Source organism: Lipotes vexillifer, unplaced genomic scaffold (genome assembly GCF_000442215.2).
Source record: "Lipotes vexillifer unplaced genomic scaffold, Lipotes_vexillifer_v1.1 scaffold343, whole genome shotgun sequence".
NCBI classification, from domain to species: Eukaryota; Metazoa; Chordata; class Mammalia; order Artiodactyla; family Lipotidae; genus Lipotes; species Lipotes vexillifer.
The window spans coordinates 1,427,012-1,447,692 of record NW_006777506.1 but is presented as its reverse complement, the minus strand read 5'-3'; the positions used below and the strand labels follow the sequence as shown (position 1 = coordinate 1,447,692).

Here is a 20,681-nt window from a genome sequence, read left to right as displayed (position 1 = left end):
TCTTCCCGGACCGGGGCACGAACCTGTGTCCCCTGCATCGGCAGGCGGACTCTCAACCACTGCGCCACCAGGGAAGCCCTTTTTAATTAATTTTTATTGGAGTATGGTTGCTTTACAATTCTGTGTTAGCCTCAACTGCACAACAAAATGAATTAGCCATATGCATACAGATATCCCCTCCCTTTTGGACCTCCCTCCCATTTAGGTTACCACAGTGCACTAGGTGTGTTCCCTGTGCTGTACAGCATGTTCCCATCAGTTGTCCATTTTACACATAGTATCTGGATAAAGAAGATGTGGTACATATATACAATGGAATATTACTCAGCCATAAAAAGGAATGAAATTGGGTCAGAGATGTGGATTGACCTAATGTTCAGCTTTGAGTCCTATAATCTCTCCTCTGCCTCCAGACCATCTTCCCAACTGGTCTTTTCTGTTTCTATCCTTGCCTCCCTACCGTGTATTCTCATGGAATAGGAGGAGGAGGAAGAGGGGTGGGAAGAAGGGGGAGGAGGAGCCAATGCAATGTTGCAAAAACATAAGGCAGACCACATTGTTCCCCTGCTCAAAACCTGTAATGGATTCTGATGTTACTCAGAGTAAATGCAAAATTGTTATGACCTGCAGGACACTACATGTATCTGGCTTTCATTTTTCTCTGACTTCTTTCTCTCTCTTTTCATTCTTTTTCTTCTTTGCTTTCACTGGCCTTCTGTTTCTCAAATACATCAGACATGTTCCTACCTTACCTTCTTGCGTTCTCTGCCCCCAAAATCTGGGGGAGGAGAATCCCAGTTTTCTCTGCCTGGGATGCTCCTCTTCCAGATATTTGCTTAGCTAACTCACTTCCTTCAAATTTTGCTCAAAATGTCTCCTTCCCAAAGGACATTTACTCTGACTATGCTATTTAAAAGTGTAACCTGGGGCTTCCCTGGTGGCGCAGTGGTTGAGAGTCCGCCTGCCGTTGCAGGGGACACGGGTTCGTGCCCCGGTCGGGGAAGATCCCACATGCCGCGGAGCGGCTGGGCCCATGAGCCACGGCCGCTGAGCCTGCGCGGCTCCGCAACGGGAGAGGCCACAACATGCGTATCGCAAAAAGAAAAAAAAAAAAATGTAACCTGTACTCCTCCAACTTCTGATCCCCTTTACCCTGCTCTTCTATTTTTCATACCAGTTGTTTTCTTTTGGCAACTGGTATGAAACAATACATTGTTTATTTTTATTTGTTATTGTCTATCTCCCTCCTCTAGAAATAAACTCCACGAGGGCAAGGATCTTTGATTCCTTTGTTCCCTGATGTATTTATTCCCAGTGCCTAAATCAGTGTTGATCACACTGATAAATAAATATTTGTTGAATTAATGACTGAATGCTTCTGACTGCATTAAGGTCCATATTACAGACTTTTTCTTCTTTTTAAAAAGTTTAAGAATATATATATATATATATATATATATAAAAAATTTTTTTTTTTCTTGCGTTATGCGGGCCTCTCACTGTTGTGGCCTCTCCCATTTGCGGAGCACAGGCTCCGGACGCGCAGGCTCAGCGGCCATGGCTCACGGGCCCAGCCGCTCCGCGGCACGTGGGATCCTCCCGAAACGGGGCACGAACCCGCGTCCCCTGCACCGGCAGGCGGACTCTCAAGCACTGCGCCACCAGGGAAGCCCAAGAATATATATTTTTGCATTGAAGCATCAAAAAACTGATTGGAAATGCAGCATAAAAATTGTAATTACTCATTATAGATATAATCTAAATTTGGTTGGTTGTATACTAATTTCTTTAAGGGCAAACAGGAATAAATCATAATCCACGTAAAGGTCTCCCCACTCTGACACCACTTAGCTATTCTTAAAATTCCCAGGTTATAACAACTTAAGTTTAAAATCAAGGATTTCATGGAAGTAAAGCTTTTGAAAATCTGGATTGTACATATTATTCACAAACAGACTTCTTATCATTTGTGTCCTTCATCCAGTTTTTATAAGCTACCTGATTGTTGATATATTTCTTAATGTATCTGAGTCACTGTCTCACTAAAAGTCTAAACTTTTCTTACTTAATTTCTTCAGGTCTAAGAGTGATTAAGGGGCCTAATTCAACATTCTTGAACCTGGGAGTAATCCCTACTGGAGATATTTACCAGCTTAAACAAACAAACAAGCAAACAAATTTATCCTTATTTTATCAATTCTAAAATTCATAGTTTTAACTTTTAATATCTCTGAATTTGGGATAAAACTTAAAAATTGATGATCTTCTCTAGTTTACTTGACTATATATATATATATATTTTTTTTTTTCCCTTTTTTTTTGCGGTATGCGGGCCTCTCACTGTTGCGGCCCCTCCCACCGCAGAGCACAGGCTCCGGACGCGCAGGCCCAGCGGCCATGTTTCACAGGCCCAGCCGCTCCGTGGCACGCGGGATCCTCCCCGACCGGGGCACGAACCAGCGTCCCCTGCATCGGCAGGCGGACTCCCAACCACTGCGCCACCAGGGAAGCCCAAAATGTTTTTTTTATTTATTTATTTTTTGGCTGTGTTGGGTCTTCGTTGCAGTGTGCGGGCTTCTCATTGCGGTGGCTTCTCGTTGCGGAGCACAGGCTCTAGGTGTGCAGGCTTCAGTAGTTGCAGCATGCGGGCTCAGTAGTTGTGCCTCGCGGGCTCTAGAGCACAGGCTCAGTAGTTGTGGCGCATGGGCTTAGTTGCTCCGAGGCATGTGGGATCTTCCCAGACCAGGGATCGAACCTGTGTCCCCTGCATCGGCAGGTGGATTCTTAACCACTATGCCACCAGGGAAGTCCTTGACTATATATTTTTGTCTTAGTGGCACATAAAATATTGGTGCATCTTAGAATTGATGGAAACTTAGATTTGAATAAATACAATTTCTACTAGCACACGAGACAGAGTTAACCTATCACTAGAGCTATTTATCTGGTAATTCCAGGCGTCTGGCTAAAGGCTGAAATTATACTGTGAAGTGAATGTGATCAATTTATCATTTTAATTTGTTCAAATTTAATTCTATGAAGACTTTGTAATGAAATTTAAGCACTTTGAAGGGTAATGAAAAGGAATAAGATAGGCACAAAAGCTCTGAAAGTGATTCACATTTTAATCATGTTTAATATTTAGTACCAAGTGTTGATACTCTCAAACCACATGATAATTTTTTAAAAAGCCATGTGGTATGCATAGATACAGATTCCTCTTCAAGTGGGCTCACACTGAAAAACTGAGATGCTTCCCATAGCTACAGTTTTGCAGACTGGTGAAGTACCACCTAAGAATATTCAAAAACCCCAGCTTGCACTGATCCCTAAGACTAAGAGTTATTTAAAAACCCAAAAAGAGCAAAAAGCCTGCTTTTTGTATTTGCTTAACAATACATCAGACATTCTTACATCTCTACTCTTCTAACCATCCTCATGCATCGTTACAAACATGGAATATAACAGAGGCTTAGAATTTTTCCTGGTAAACACAGATTTCCACAAAAATAAAATAATTTTAGAAGGAGGCCACTTACAAGTTCTCACGATCTGCTAAATACTATTCTCGGGGACATAAAATGAAATATGTGTAAAATTAATTTTTTGACCTGAATTTATAAGAGTACTTTCTTTCCTTTCATTATTAAAAAATACATTTCCGAGCTAAGTCACTAAATGTAAAAAAGTGAATCAATAATCTGGCTTAATGTATCTATTCGTGTCTATTAAACTTACCACAACGTTTTCCAGAATGAGCTCCCCATAGGGTTCGACAGTGTGTTTTCCTAACAAGTTAGCCAAAAGAACATTGTCTTTTTTCCAGTTAATTGCTGGTGTGGGGATTCCATCAGCCACACATGGAAGAACGGCTTGTGAATTCTCATTGACGGTGTAATGTACTTCTGTACTTTGAATTCTAGGTGGTACTATGAAGAGTTTAAAAATGATAGGTATTCAGGATGTTGAATTCAATAATATCTTTATTCACACTGAAAATTAACACAGAATAGACTTTCTTGAGGGTAACTTGCTAGAAATACTAACAAAATTTATCAAGCCGTTTACTTGTTTCTTACTATGAAAGCAATCCATATTTTTGATGCTAGCAAGAATTCTAATGCATCTGTACTTGTTGAATATCAATTTCTGAAAAAAAGACATAGAACTGGTGAGAAAGATTTAGATTTTATTTGACTTCCTGACTTTTCCTTACTTGAGTTTCTTTTGCTTATTGCAGTGAAGTAAAATAAACAAGAGCAACTAAAACCAAAAATGCTTCTATAGTTGTATAATTGCTAGATTTGTATCACAGAGATATTGTGAGGATAGACTAATAAAAGTCCTTAGTTAAAAACACTGTAAAATACTCACCCCATATTAAATATCACAAAGTGCTAAAGAAAAATCTAATTATTGCAATATTTCACGTGTTACAACAAATGCAAGTAAAACTGGTAAAGACATTTAATTCAGTTTTTATATTGCCACAAAGAAATTTTTACAGTGATTTCATAATTCTGTGCAAATACTGCCTTTGCCTCAAATTTTTTTGAAATAGAATTTAGGCAATATAGAAAGGACAACTGACTATTTCAGGGTACTAACAAATACTTTAGTGAACCTGGAACTAAGATATTCACTTCTAAAAGAAAGGGATAAAAAATATTAAGAATACTTGGCTCAAAAAGTAAAAATAGAGATTGGTTCAAGACGGTGAAGTAGAAGGATGTGCGCTCACTCCCTCTTGCAAGAGCACTGGAATCACAACTAACTGCTGAACAATCATCAACAGGAAGACACTGGAGCTCACCAAAAAAGATACCCCACATCCAAAGACAAAGGAGAAGCTGCAATGAGACGGTAGGAGGGGCGCAACCACAATAAAATCAAATCCCGTGACTGCTGGGTGGGTGACTCACGAACTGGAGAACACTTATGTCACAGAAGTCCACCCACTGGAGTGAAGGTTCTGAGCCCCATGTCAGGCTTCCCAACCTGGGGGTCCGGCAACGGGAGGAGGAATTCCTAGAGAATCAGACTTTGAAGGCTAGTGAGATTTGATTGCAGGACTTCGACAGGACTGGGGGAAACAGAGACTCCACTCTTGGAGGGCACACACAAAGTAGTGTGCGCATTGGGACAAAGGGGAAGGAGCAGTGGCCCCATAGGAGACTGAACCAGACCTACCTGCTAGTGGTGGAGGGTCTCCTGCAGAGGCGGGGGGCAGCTGTGGCTCACCAAGAGACAAGGACACTGGCAGCAGAAGTTTTGGGAAGTACTCCTTGGCGTGAGCCCTCCCAGAGTCCACCATAAACCCCACCAAAGAGCCCAGATAGGCTCCAGTGTTGGGTTGTCTCAGACCAAACAACCAACAGGGAGGGAACCCAGCCCCACCCATCAGCAGACAAGCAGATTAAAGATTTATTGAGCTCTATCAACCACCAGTCCCTCCCATCAGGAAACTTCCACAAGCCTCTTAGATAGCCTCATCCACAAGAGGGCAGACAGCAGAAGCAAGAAGAATTACAATCCTGCAGCCTGTGGGACAAAAACCACATTCACAGAAAGATAGTCAGATGAAAAGGCAGAGGGCTATGTACCAGATGAAGGAACAAGATACAACCCCAGAAAAACAACTAACTGAAATGGAGACAGGCAATCTTCCAGAAAAAGAATTAAGAATGATCTGAAGATGATCCAGGACCTTGGAAAAAGAATGGAGGCAAAGATCGAGAAGATGCAAGAAATGTTTAACAAAGACCTACAAGAATTAAAGAACAAACAGAGATGAACAATACAATAACTGAAATGAAAACTATACTAGAAGCAATCAATAGCAGAATAACTGAGGCAGAAGAATGGATAAGTGACCTGGAAGACAAAATGGTGGAATTCACTGCTGCTGAACACAGTAAAGAAAAAAGAATGAAAACAATTGAAGACAGCCTAAGAGACGTCTGGGACAACATTAAATGCAACAACATTCACATTTATAGGGGTCCCAAAAGGAGAAGAGAAAGAGAAAGGACCCGAGAAAATATTAGAAGAGATAATAGTTGAAAATTTCCCTAACATGGGAAAGGAAATAGCCACCCAAGTCCAGGAAGCGCAGAGAGTGCCATACAGGATAAACCCAAGGAGAAATACGCTGAGACACAGAGTAATCAAATTGGCAAAAATTAAAGACAAAAATTATTGAAAGCAGCAAGGGAAAAACGACAAATAACATACAAGGGAACTCCCATAAAGTTAACAGCTGATTTCTCAGCAGAAACTCTACAAGCCAGAAGGGAGTGGCATGATATACTTAAAGTGATGAAAGGGAAGAACCTACAACCAAGATCACTCTACCTGGCAAGGATCTCATTCAGATTCAAGGGAGAAATCAAAAGCTTTACAGACAAGCAAGAACTAAGAGAATTCAGCACCACCAAACCAGCTCCACAACAAATGCTAAAGGAACCTCTCTAAGTGGGAAACACAAGAGAAGAAAAGGACCTACAAAAACAAACCTAAAACAATTAAAAAAATGGCAATAGGAACATACATATCGATCATTTCCTTAAAAGTGAATGGATTAAGTGCTCCAACCAAAAGACACAGGCTTGCTGAATGGATACAAAAACAAGACCCATATATATGCTGTCTGCAAGAGATGCACTTCAGACCTAGGACACATACAGACTGAAAGTGAGGGGATGGAAAAAGATATTCCATGCAAACGGAAATCAAAAGAAAGCTGGAGTAGCAATTCTCATATCAGATAAAATAGACTTTAAAATAAAGTATGGTACAAGAGACAAGGAAGGACACTACGTAATGATCAAGGGATCAATCCAAGAAGAAGATATAACAATTATAAATATATATGCACCCAACATAGGAGCAGTTCAATACATAACACAACTGCTAACAGCTATAAAAGAGGATATCAACAGTAACACAATAACAGTGGGGGACTTTAACACCTCATTTACACCAATGGACAGATTATTTGAACAGATAATTAATAAGGAAACACAAGCTTTAAATGACTCAATAGACCAGACAGATTTAATTGATATTCATAGGACTTTCCATCCAAAAACAGTAGATTACACTTTCTTCTGAAGTGCACATGGAATATTCTCCAGGATAGATCACATCTTGGGTCACAAATAAAGCCTCAGTAAATTTAAGAAAATTGAAATCATATCAAGCATCTTTTCTGACCACAACACTATGAGATTTGAAATCAATTACAGGGAAAAAACGTAAAAAAAACAAACACAGGGAGGCTAAACAATACGTTACTAAATAACCAAGAGATCACTGAAGAAATCAAAGAGGAAATCAAAAAATGCCTACAGACAAATGACAGTGAAAACACGACGATCCAAAACCTATGGGATGCAGCAAAAGCAGTTCTAAGAGGGAAGTTTTTAGCTATACAAGCCTACCTCAAGAAACAAGAAACATCTCAAATAAACAATCTAACCTTACACCTAAAGGACCTAGAGAAAGAAGAACAAACAAAACCCAAAGTTAGCAGAAGGAAAGATATCATAAAGATCAGATCAGAAATAAATGAAATAGAAGCAAAGAAAACAATAGCAAAGATCAATAAAACTAAAAGCTGGTTCTTTGAGAAGATAAACAAAATTGATTAACCATTACCCAGACTCATCCAAGAAAAAGAAGGAGAGGACTCAAATCAATAAATTTCTAATTTTATAGAAATGAAAAAGAAGAAGTTACAACTGACACGGCAGAAATACAAAGCATACTAAGAGACTACTACAAGCAACTCTATGCCAATAAAATGGACAACCTGGAAGAAATGGACAAATTCTTAGAAAGGTAGAATGTCCAAGACTGAACCAGGAAGAAACAGAAAATATAAACAGACCAACCACAAGTAATGAAATTGAAACTGTGATTAAAATTCTTCCAAGAAACAAAAGTCCAAGACCAGATGGCTTCACAGGTGAATTCTATCAAACATTTAGAGAAGAGATAACACCCATCCTTCTCAAACTCTTCCAAAAAATTGCAGAGGGAGGAACACTCCCAAACTCATTCTGTGAGGCCACCATCACCCTGATACCAAAACCAGACAAAGACACTACAAAATAGAAAATTACAGACCAATATCACTGATGAATATAGATGCAAAAATCCTCAGCAAAATACTAGCAAACAGAATCCAGCAACACATTAAAAGGATCATACACCATGATTAAGTGAGATTATCCGAGAGACGCAGTGATTCTTCAGTATACGCAAATCAATCAATGTGATACACCATATTAACAAATTGAAGAACAAAAACCATAAGATCATCTCAATAGATGCAGAAAAAGCTTTTAACAAAATTCAACACCGATTTATGATAAAAACTCTCCAGAAAGTGGGCATAGAGGGAACCTACTTCAACATAATAAAGGCCATATACAACAAACCCAGAGCAAACATCATTCTCAATGGTGAAAAACTGAAAGCATTGCATCTAAGATCAGGAATAAGACAAGGATGTCCACTCTCACCACTATTATTCAATATAGTTTTGGATAGCTATGGCAATCAGAGAAGAAAAAGAAATAAAAGGAATACAAGCTGTAAAAGAAGAAGCAAAATTGTCACTGTTTGCAGATGACATGATACTATACATAGAGAATCCTGAAGATGCCAACAGAAAACTACTAGGGCTAATCAATGAATTTGGTAAAGTTGCACGATACAAAATTAATGCACAGAAATCTCTTGCATCCCTATACACTAATGATGAAAAATCTGAAAGAGAGATTAAGGAAACACTCCTATTTACCATTGCAACCAAAAGAATAAAATACCTAGGAATGAACCTACCTAGGGAGACAAAAGACCTGTATGCTGAAAACTGTAAGACACTGATGAAAGAAATTAAAGATGATACCAACAGATGGAGAGATATACCATGTTCTTGGATTGGAAGAATCAATATTGTGAAAATGACTATATTACCAAAAGCAATGTACAGATTCAATGCAATCCCTATCAAATTACCAATGGCATTTTTTACAGAACTAGAACAAAAAAATCTTAAAATTTGTATGGAGACACAAAAGACTGCAAATAGCCAAAGCAGATTTGAGGGAAAAAAACGGAGCTGGAGGAATCAGACTCCCTGACTTCAGACTATACTACAAAGCTACAGTAATCTAGACAGTTTGGTACTGGCACAAAAACAGAAATATAGATCAATGGAACAGGAGAGAAAGCCCAGAAATAAACCCACGCACCTATGGTCAACTAACCTATCACAAAGGAGGTAAGGATATACAATGGAGAAGAGACGGTCCCTTCAATAAGTGGTGCTGGGAAAACAGGACAGCTAATATAAAAGAATGAAATTAGAACACTCCCTAACACCATACACAAAAATAAACTCAAAATGGATTAGAGACCTAAATGTAACACCAGACACTATAAAACTCTTTGAGGAAAACACAGAAAGAACACTCTTTGACATAAATCACAGCAAGATCTTTTTTGATCCAACTCCTAGAGTAATGGAAATAAAAACAAAAATAAACAAATGGGACCTAATGAAACTTCAAAGCTTTTGCACAGCAAAGGAAACCATAAAGAAGATGAAAAGACAACCCTCAGTAGGGGGAAAAAATATTTGTAAATGAATCATCGGACAAAGGATTAATCTCCAAAATATATAAACAGCTCATGCAGCTCAATATTAAAAATACAAACAATCCAAAACAAAAATGGGCAGAAGACCTAAATAGACATTTCTCCAAAGAAGACATACAAATGGCCAAGAAGCACATGAAAAGCTGCTCAACATCACTAATTATTAGAGAAATGCAAATCAAAACTACAGTGAGGCATCCCCTCACACCAGTTAGAATGGGCATCCTCAGAAAATCTACAAACAAGAAATGATGGAGAGGGTGTGGAGAAAAGGGAACCCTCTTGCACTGTTGGTGGGAATGTAAATTGATACAGCCACTATGGAGAACAGTATGGAGGGTCCTTAAGAAACTAAAAATAGAATTACCGCATGACCCAGCAATCCCACTACTGGGCATATACCCAGAGAAAACCATAATTCAAAAAGACACATGCACCCCAATGTTCACTGCAGCACTATTTACAATAGCCAGGTCATAGAAGCAACCTAAATGCCCATTGACAGACAAATGGATAAAGAAGATGTGGTATATATATACAATGGGATATTACTCAGCCATAAAAAGGAACAAAACTGGGTCTTTTGTAGAAACGTGGATGCATCTAGAGACTGTCATACAGAGTGAAGTAAGTCAAAAAGAGAAAAAAAAAAAATCTTATATTAACGCATACATGTGGAACCTAGAAAATGGAACAGATGAACCAGTTTGCAGAGCAGAAACTGAGACACAGAAGTAGAGAAAAAAATCGTATGGACATCAATGGGGGAAACCTGCAGGGTGGTGGTGTGATGAATTGGGCGATTGGGATTGACATGTATACAACTGATGTGTATAAAATGGATGACTAATAAGAAAAAAACCAAAAAAGTAAAAATATACTTCCCTCCCAAAACAATAAATTTTGGAATTATTAAAATACATTGCTGAGAAATGGATCAATCTTAATGACATTTTTTAGAACAATTGGTTTCAGCAAAAATTATTTTTTTATTATATGAGTAAATATATAATGATTATGTGAATGATTATATGCATAAACAATAGATAATATGGAAAATCAAAAATCTATTTTGCTGAATGGTATGTCACAAATATTCATTTTTCATTAATGTATGCTATATTTTTATTATCTGCTTTATCCTGGTTTCCTTGGAGTTTATACTTCAACTCTTCTAATGGTTACAAAGTTGCAGCATTAGTATATTTTCTTAAATTCATTCTTTTTCAAAATGAAAATTTTAAGGCTGTGACTTTATATTTGATTATAGTTTGGCCACACACCATACATTTTGATATGTGGTGTCCTTATTTTTATTATTTCCTAAATAATCTGAAAATAAAACCATATTCTTTGACCTACTTGTTGACTAGAATGGTATTTTTTAATTTGGCTGGGGTTGGGGTTTTGGCATTAAAAGTTCATTACACATTTCTAGCTTTATTGCGTTGTGGGCAGGAATTGTGGCCTATACTTTTAAATTATTATTAACAATTTCTTTGTTGTTAAGTATATGGTCAATTTTGGTAAATTTTCTACAAACACTTGAAAGAAGGAATATTATTTACTTGAAACTAAAGGACTAATGTGTATTAATTAGTTCAATTATATTAACTGAAAGCAGGTATAAAACTGTAGAAAATTCAAATACACCTGAAAGATAAAAAACAGCTTTCACAAATTTTTTAAAAAGGGAAAAAGTAGAAACTCATCATTAAAACAAGAGTTACCTCTGAAAATTGTAGTTGGAAACAGTTTAATTTACTTATTGTTTCTTACCACTGATATTAATAGGTATTCTACCTTTAGTCTTAAAAGTATACAATTAAAAAAATAACAAAATAACAACTAAAATATTTCAATGCTGATCTTTAGGTATTTTGTTAGTTGTCTGAATGCAAAGGAAAAAATGGTATTTTTTCTATTATTCAAATATACCTGTAAATATTTTGCTACATACTTTAAAATAATGAATCAAATAGATCTCCAATTCTCATTAGATTCACATTACATTTATAATGTCGGTCACACGGTGATTAGTTTTGAGCCAAGATGACTTGCAACTTGAAAAGCAAAGCATAAGAATAACAAAACAAATGGACTCCTCATAAACCAAATTAAAGATCCCAATAATCACATTATGAAGGGACTGGCAACACATTAATTATCCTGGCTTTATTAATAAAATCTCTCTTTGTCACACACATATGTGCACACACGAATAAACATAGCCTACCAAAAACATATTTGAAGGGCAAGTGTACCTACATACCACATGAACACACACACTCCACTCTTCATTACTGTTTTACATTGTTTTGATTTTCATCGTATTTTTTTTCCTGGTGTTTTTTTTCTTTGCCATGGTAATGTAGCACACTGAAAATGATTTATGCTAAACAACCTACCATGGACAGTGAGCTTGGTGCTCGTACTGCTTGATCCTGCCACATTAGCTGCTGTGCACGTGTACTGGCCAGCATCACCAGGCTGAGCAAATGCTATTTGCAGAGCTCCAGAGCTGAGGATGCGCTGGCGGACTGATTCCATAATTACATGCCCATCTTTATGCCACACAATGTCAGGTGGTGGGAGGCCATCTGCCTCACAGGGTAGCATGATGGGCTTATCCACAGCAATGATATATTCCTTAGGATGTGGGCTAATGACTGGAGGAACTAAAAGATACAAGGTTTTAATGTTATCTTAAAAGCAAGAATGTACCATTTTCACACTACAGTATTACTCTAGCAAAGTGAAGTCACATTGACAAGAAACAAAGCCCTGACTTTACCATATCATCACTAAAGGATTGCTATAGCTTGTTTGCGTTGGAAAAGAAAATTCATTGAACCCATTGTAGAAAATTATTCTCTATCTAGTCAACAAATATAAATGATAATCAATTTTAAATAAGGATATAAACATGTACTCATGAGGGATTTCACGTCTAGAAAACTTAGACTGTGTTGACAGAGGTATTTTCTTTAACATACATGTATTGTGATTCATCAGCTACTTAAAACTTCCAAAATAGACCCCTTCAAGGTTTGGAAATTGTTCACCTGCTCAAAGATCCTTTTATTCATGCGTTTCCTACAGTGCTTATGATCTCATATACAGTGGCCATATTTAACAAGGTATTTTGTTAATGAATAAAGGAATAAAGAAGTAGAATATGGAAAAGAATTACAATTAACCCTTGAACAATGCAGGGGTTAGGGATGACGACCCTGTGTGCTACCGAAAATCTGAATATAACTTATAGTTGGCCCTCTGTATCCTTGTCTCCTCTGTATCTGTGGTTTTTGCATCTGCAGATTCAACCAACCTTGGATTGTACAGTAACGTAGTATATACTACTGAAAAAAAAAATCCATGTATAAGTGGACCTGCACGGTTCAAACCGTGTTGGTCAAGGGTTGACGGTATATAGATAGAACTCTTTCCACTTCTTCAGAAAATGGTGGAAGGGCTTATGATTAGGATTTTTCTTCCTAGTGTTTACAATAGATTCCTAGTGTTTACAATAGATTACACTAAGGATATTCTACTGAGCTTTTCTACCCTTTCCTGCCTTGGGGCTACTGCACATGCTGCCCTCTCTTCCTTGGACACTCTGCTACTTTTACATGGCTCATCCTAGCTCATCATTCAGGTCTCAGCTCCAGTGGTACCCGCCTCAGCTCCAATAGTATCCCGCCCCCCTACCAAGTTAAAGCTTACTTTAACCACTAGTGTAAAGTGGTCCCCACATTTTCCCATTTTGGAGTATTGAAATGCTGTTAATTGTTCAAAGTGTTTCTTTTTCTTTTTTGAAAAAAAGTGTTTCTTTTTTTTCATATCAATAGTTTTAATCAATTAGTGAAGGGAAAAACCCTAATTCTTTTCTATGACCTCAGTGTTGCCAAAACCAATGAACATTTCTTGGTCATCATTCTAACTGACCTTTCGCTTGCATTAAAAAAGCTGTCTACTCCCTTCTTGAAACACTGTCCTCTCCTAGCCTCCATCTAGTTTTCCTCTGTCATCTCTTCCCTCTCCTTTGTATTCTTTTCCAGTGTCCTCTCTTTTCTCAGACCTCTTAACAATGCAGAGTTCTGGGGCTTTGTCCTTAAGCTCTTTTCGGTGCAAATTCTCATCCAGTCTTATAGACTGAAATACCCTGATTACTTCCAAATTTATATCTTAGACTATACTTCTCCCTTGAGTTCTGAATTCATAAATATTCAACACTTTTTTGACATCTCTGCTAGGATTTCTAATAGTTTACCACATCTAACACGATTAAACAGAAGTCACGCTTTCCTTCCTCGCAAACCAGTTCCTCCCCTTGCAACCCTCACAGCACTATCTCCCATCTCTAGCTCAGGCCCAAAGCCCAGGAAACATGATTAACTCTTCTCTTTTCCTAACCTCCCAATCTGATTAATCAGCAATCCTGGCAATTACATCTCCAAAGAGTTCTTGAATCCACCACTTCTTGTTCATTTTCCCCTGCAACTCACACACCCACTCGCACTCCCAGCCAGACTGTATCACATGATGCCTAGAGCACTTTACTAGTGCTTCCAGCTCTAGTCTTGTGCTTTCTCGAAATCATTATCTATATACCAGCAAAAGAGGTCTTCCTAAAACCAAACACGAGTCTTGGTTAAATCATCAAAAGGCTTCAACATTGCACACAGAAGGAAACCTTACCCCTCCTCTGGTCCTTCGGGCACTCCGTGCACTGGTCCCACTTTCTCTTCTGACCTCCTTCACATTTTGCCAGCCTTCCCACGTTCATTACCGTCAGCCACACTGGCACGCTTCTTTTCTTACCCTTACCTGCCTTGGGGCCGTGCACATGCTTCAGCCACACTGGCACGCTTCTTTTCTTACCCTTACCTGCCTTGGGGCCGTTGCACATGCTGCCCGCTCTTCCTTGGACACTCTGCTACCTTTACATGGCTCATCCTAGCTCATCATTCAGGTCTCAGCTCCAATGGTACCCCCATCAGTAGGTTAAAGCCTACTTTAACCACTAGTGTAAAGTGGTCCCCACATTTTCCCACTGTTCTCCATCTCAGCCTTTTGTTTTCCCTCTGCATAGCATATGTCAGAATTTATCATAATTTCATTTATTTGGTAGTTTCATTTTTTTCCTTCTCCACACTATAAGGAAAGGATCATATCTATAATGGTCAATGTATTTCTACTTATTATCCCAATAAACACTTGTTAAAGAAGTGTTGAAAAATACAAATAAATTAGATTTACAATCTGCAGATAAGTGAGCTTTACTGCAGTTATTAATTCACCATAAGAAAATCACACTACAAGGAAATTCAAATCAGCCATGCAAACTGAGCAGCTCGGAACCCATCTCTAGGTCACGTCTTGATCCACAAAAACAATGCATGTAAGATATGAATATTACATCAAGAAAATATAAGTTAAATGTGAAAAAAGCCCCACTGTCTTCAGAATATTTTTTTCCATCAAGCTGGTTTAATTGCAATTATGATTTATTTTTTTGTTTCATGACTCTTATTGGTGATTCTTTAAAATTTTAAAAATTTATGATGTTTCTTAAGTGGATATTACAATCCAGTATTTTGTAATATATACAAAGTAGTATTACAGAGAGAATAGTTTTAAAAATCACCTTAAATATGTGCTACAATGAAAGTACCAAATAGAGGTTCACAGAAATTTAAAATATCATGAGATGCCTCAGTTTTCATATACAAATAATGCCCCAAAACACCCAAGCACTAAATTTTTTCCTTCATGAGGTTAATAGAAAAACATATAGGATAATGTAAACTAAGAATGTTAATTAAGAACTATGGTGGCATCATTACTTTAGATATATGAATTTTGATATACACTATTATAAGCATCTTTGCAATGAGAACATAGAGATTTATTATTTAGGTACCTTGGACATTTAACTTGATTTTGCCCAAGGCTGTACCAGCTGGATTCTGAGCCACACACATGTAAGTACCAGCATCCTCTCTGACAGCTCTGGAGATCTGCAAGCCACCACGAGGAAGAACTGCATGGCTTCTACCTACATCATAGTTACAAAAGCAGAGTGAGAAGAATTTTTATTTTCATTAAAAAAATCATACAGACTTCTGAATTATAAAACTGAGTTGCCATTATTTTCTTGATTGAAACAGTACCTGAAGTGATGACATTGATACCTTCCTTTTGCCAAGTGATGAAAGGACTGGGAGTCCCTGTTGCTTCACATGGTAATAAAATGGGATTGTTTAGAATGACGGCTAGTTCACTTGGCTGAGGCTGAATGACTGGAGGCTCTATAAGAACCAAACAGCAGAAATAAGCAAAGGCTCTAGTTAGTAGCATAAATATCTACAGTAGCCATGAGATTAAACATGCCTGAATTCAAAATTCCAAAATATTAGTGATTTCATTGTCCCAGGGAAAAGCAAATAGCAGTCACATCACATTTTTTGAGTCTTGTTACTATAGCCAGGTTCCATTAGAAGAACTCCATAGAAAAGACTAAAATCAGAAACAGATCATAAAAATTCAAGAAGACAAATAATTTAGGAGTTGTTTTTGTGTGGTTTGTCATCTGTATGTTTTCTTTAGTCTGTTGAAGAACATCTATCAGGCTTTCATATCCCCAAAATATTACTGTGGTTTATGACTCTAGATGGTACCACCTGTCAAGAATAAACATGACTTAGAAAAGTACAACAGCAAAATTTTAATGAATAAATAACCTTTCATACCTTGGACATAAAGGCTCACATGTCGATGTGCAGAACCAGCTGCATTCCTGGCAACACAAGTATATCTTCCAGCATGGCTTAACTGAGTGGCAAATATTTCAATTGCTCCTAAAAAGGAAAAGTTTTTCATGCACAGTGCATCCCTGTTTTTCTGGTTTGATAAACCATGTCTCTTTGATTTTGTGTGAGTCTGCCCCCTAGCACAGTAGTGCGTGGCTTGTACTCATACTTGTACCCCCTGTGCTTACCTACCACAGTATTTTTTTAAAAAATCACTATTAACAGCTTTATTTAGGCAAAACTTACAGACCATAAAATTCACTGATTTAAATGTACAATACAGTGAGTTTTAGTATATTTACAGAGTTGTGCAATTATAATTTAATTTTAGAAAATTTCCATTATGCCAAAAGAAATCTCACTCCACTTATAGTCCTGCCTCACTCTCAACCCCAAGTGTAAGCAATCAGTAATCTAATTTCTATATATATTGGCCTTTTCTGGGAATTTCATATAGATGGGATCATACAGAAGGCTTTTGTGTCTGACTTCTACTGTGAGCATAGTTTTTGAGTTTCATCTGCTGTAGCAGGTGTCAATATTTTTGTTCCATTTTATTGCTAAATAGAATTCCATCCTGTGAATTATCCACATTTTGGTTATCCATTCACCAGTTGATGGACATTTACACTGTTTCTATGTTTTTGGCTATTGTGAATGATGCTGTATGAACATTTGCATATAAGTCTTTGGGTGGACATATGCTTTCATTTCTCTAGGTAGGGACCTAGGAATGGAGTTGCTGGGTCATATGTTAACTGTTTAACATTTTGAGAAAAGTTCTAAACTTCTTAGCACAGTACTTTGTGCTGAAGAGTAGTTAATTTTATTTATTTATTTATTTTTTTGCGGTATGTGGACCTCTCACTGTTGTGGCCTCTTCCGTTGCGGAGCACAGGCTCCGGACATGCAGGCTCAATGGCCATGGCTCACGGGCCCAGCTGCTCCGCGGCATGTGGGATCTTCCCGGACTGGGGCACGAACCCGTGTCCCCTGCATCGTCAGGACTCTCAACCACTGCGCCACCAGGGAAGCCCAAGAGTAGTTAATTTACATTTTATGATTTTACTTGCTACCCGTTTATGCAGATTTCTGGGATAGCCAAAATACTATGCTTTGAAAGCCAAGTTCCATCCTGAGAACAAATCTTTCATTATTTCCCTTCTACTGAAGAAATAAACAAATTCTCTTTGAATAATATGCCCACACTCATAAACCCTCAGGATGTTTGTTGCTACTTTAATCTCCAGTGTACCTCCCCAATGCAGGATGAATTTCCAGAAACACAAATGTGAATCACTTATACTTCCATTTAGGTGAATTTTTTTCTCTTTAATATTATAAAATTTTCAATACTTAAATTCTATAAATGATGGTTACTACCACCCTCAAAAATTATCCATATCATAGCACTTAACACCCAGCCCTACTTGCTAAATTACTGAAACCTTAAAAGCAAGAACCTTGTCTTAGTTTTATATCCTCAGAAACTCAGTGGAGTATTTAGCCTATTTTAGGTATTAAATGTTTGTTGAATGAATGGACATTCTATTTGGCCAATAAAAGAAGTGTGGTTCACTCAAAGGCAACCAGTAAATTTGTTAAGCCTTAGGTTTGGTAAATATGCACATAAAATCCCAGTGGTCATGCTTAATATATTCATATCAGTCCTAGATATTATTTGTTATTTTGTTTTTAGACTTTTTTTCTATCCCTTTCCCAAGTTCCCCCTCCCCACTCTTAAGTGCATTTTTTCCCAGATGCCTAAGACCAGAAATACAGATGTACTTTATTATTTTGGTGCAACAGAAGTCCAAGTAAGGCCATCCAGTAAAAACGAATCCAATCAATAGCTGTGTAATCACTGAGCTGGGTCTTACCTGAGGACAGAATTCTATAGCCCTCTCCTCTGGGAAGCAGTCTTATACCATTTTTCGCCCAGTGAATTGAGGGAAATGGAACTCCTGAAGCTGTGCAGGTGATCACGGTGGGGGCGTGTGTGGTTACTAGGAAGTCAGTAGGCTCATCAGCTATGGAAGGTGGAACTAAAAGAAAAACAACAAAAAGAAAGAAAACTACACGTTCCCAACCCTTACAGATTTCCAAAGCCTCCTCATATATCCTTCTCTTTCTACACTGAAAGTGAATGCTTGGGCAGTGGAAAAGGAAGCTCTCTTGTGAAGTAGAGGAATGATGGAATGATATCATTGTAACTTTCAGTCCACATACTAAGCCAGTTCTACCTTGGACAGTGAGATCCACAGTTCTCTTATCCTCTCCGGCATCACTTGTCACAGTGCACTCATAGGTTGCAGTGTCATCCACAGAAGGGGAAATAATTACCAGTGAACCTGAAGAAAGGAGCCTAGAAGAGAGATTTCAAAGTAATGAGGTGCTATATATCAATTTTCATAAATGTTTCTAGTTGGTTCAACATGGTACTATCTTGTGAATTGAGGGAAATGGAACTCTTTCCTCATGTTAAAATCAGCATCATTTTATGCATCAGACTTTAAGTTTATATGGCAGTGGGTTAATAGGACCTCAACCTTGACATCCACAGGAAGAAGTGGTGTGGAATGATTGTGTTAAGAGGGAATCTTGAATTTTCTGAATGCTTATGGCATAATCAACCATGTTCTCCCAGGTGAAATACAGTGAAATGAGCACACTGATGATAGCCATTGTTTATTGACCATTGAACACATTCCCGGCACCATCTCAAATGCTTCACATTAATCATCTCTAAATTTCACAATAACTTTGCAGACTGGTATTTGATTATTTCTACTGACAGATGGGTAACTACAAGTCTGTCTGTCTTGCACCTTCCCCCACTTCACACGTCTCCTTACATGTGGTGGATACCTTGGCGATGCATAGTACATAAATCAGAGTCTTTTCCTTAACTTTGAATCAACTCAAAACTAAAGTGATCTGAATCACTTCAAATGTTCAGAAGGTTGAGTAAATACACATACATTGTTTAAAGTAATCTAATGAATCGCTTTGCTGTACAGCTGAAACTAACATTGTTAATCAACTTTGCTCCAATGTAAAATAAAAATTAAAGAAAATATGTATCAAAATGAAAAATCAATAAATCTCTTAAATTTCTAGTGGTTGAACACACTAAAAAAATTAAAATAATCTAAATAAGAATATCTGTATTCTTACTTCAAACTGTGCAATGATGAATGGAAATGATTTGATTCAATGGAAACATACTTGACCTGCTTTTTTATTCAAGGGCATTGTACATTTTCCCCATAGTATCTGCCTTCAAGTCACTAAACGCCCAATGCCAAAAGATTAAAAGGGTGAGAAAGAGGGAGAAGCAACAGAGTTTCAAGTGAAACCCTCCTAGTTTCAAATTTCCTGATATATCAGAACTGATTTCTCTTAAGGTTGGTCTATGAGAACATTTGCTTTCAGTACTATGGCAAACCTTTTGCAAGATATCTATTAACTTGAGATTCTAAAGCATCAGAAATTCCTAGTTTTTTTTTTAAAGGTTAGTCTTTAAAAAATATGATGTCATATTAAGAGCAATGGTAGTCAAGCTGGAAGAATACAAAAAACTGGGAGAAAATGCTGTTCTTCCTCCCTCCACATGCTGCCAAATACCTAGGCTGTATTTCAAGGTATAAAATTTGATTTTTATTCTGCAACTAGAACTTGTATTATTTCTACAGAATAGTTTTTCTTTTATACCAAATGACGTTTTTATCTTTTGTCTTTATAAAATTCCAAAAGATACTACAAAAAAAAGCAGAATGGAAATCTAATTTTTAGAGCTCAGACAGTTATCTACAGGACTTATGAATACAGAAGTTGCACCTATAATTCAGAAATAAGCTTTTAGGTTGAAAACCTAATTCTACATTAAGAAAAAATAATATGCTCTCTACATACTAGCTAATTCTTCATACTTTATATATTTGCTGTCCCCATTGACAGAGTTTAAATGTTAATTCTTTTAAGAATTATGTTTCTAAATAATAGGTGGGATTTTCCAGTTAAATTATTCCTTACCGGTATGAATTCTGATTTTGATCCACATTAAGAAGATGCCCATTTTTTCTCCAGTTGATTGATGGTTTTGGTATCCCAGTAGCCTCACAAGCCAGAGTGGTTTGAACATTTACTGTTACAGTTATGTTGGTAGGACCCAGAGCAATAGATGGAGGAACTAAA

At 37.5% G+C, this 20,681-nt stretch overlaps 1 protein-coding gene across 1 annotated transcript in view; it reads right to left on the bottom strand.

The window, feature by feature from the left end:
* HMCN1 (hemicentin 1) overlaps positions 1 to 20,681 on the bottom strand; it is a 543,624-nt gene that overhangs the window by 92,470 nt on the left and 430,473 nt on the right. The window contains 8 exon segments of the mRNA XM_007451144.1: positions 3,739 to 3,929; positions 12,078 to 12,347; positions 15,596 to 15,730; positions 15,846 to 15,983; positions 16,425 to 16,532; positions 18,365 to 18,529; positions 18,728 to 18,849; positions 20,520 to 20,676. Coding sequence (XP_007451206.1) covers positions 3,739 to 3,929; positions 12,078 to 12,347; positions 15,596 to 15,730; positions 15,846 to 15,983; positions 16,425 to 16,532; positions 18,365 to 18,529; positions 18,728 to 18,849; positions 20,520 to 20,676 — 1,286 coding nt within the window.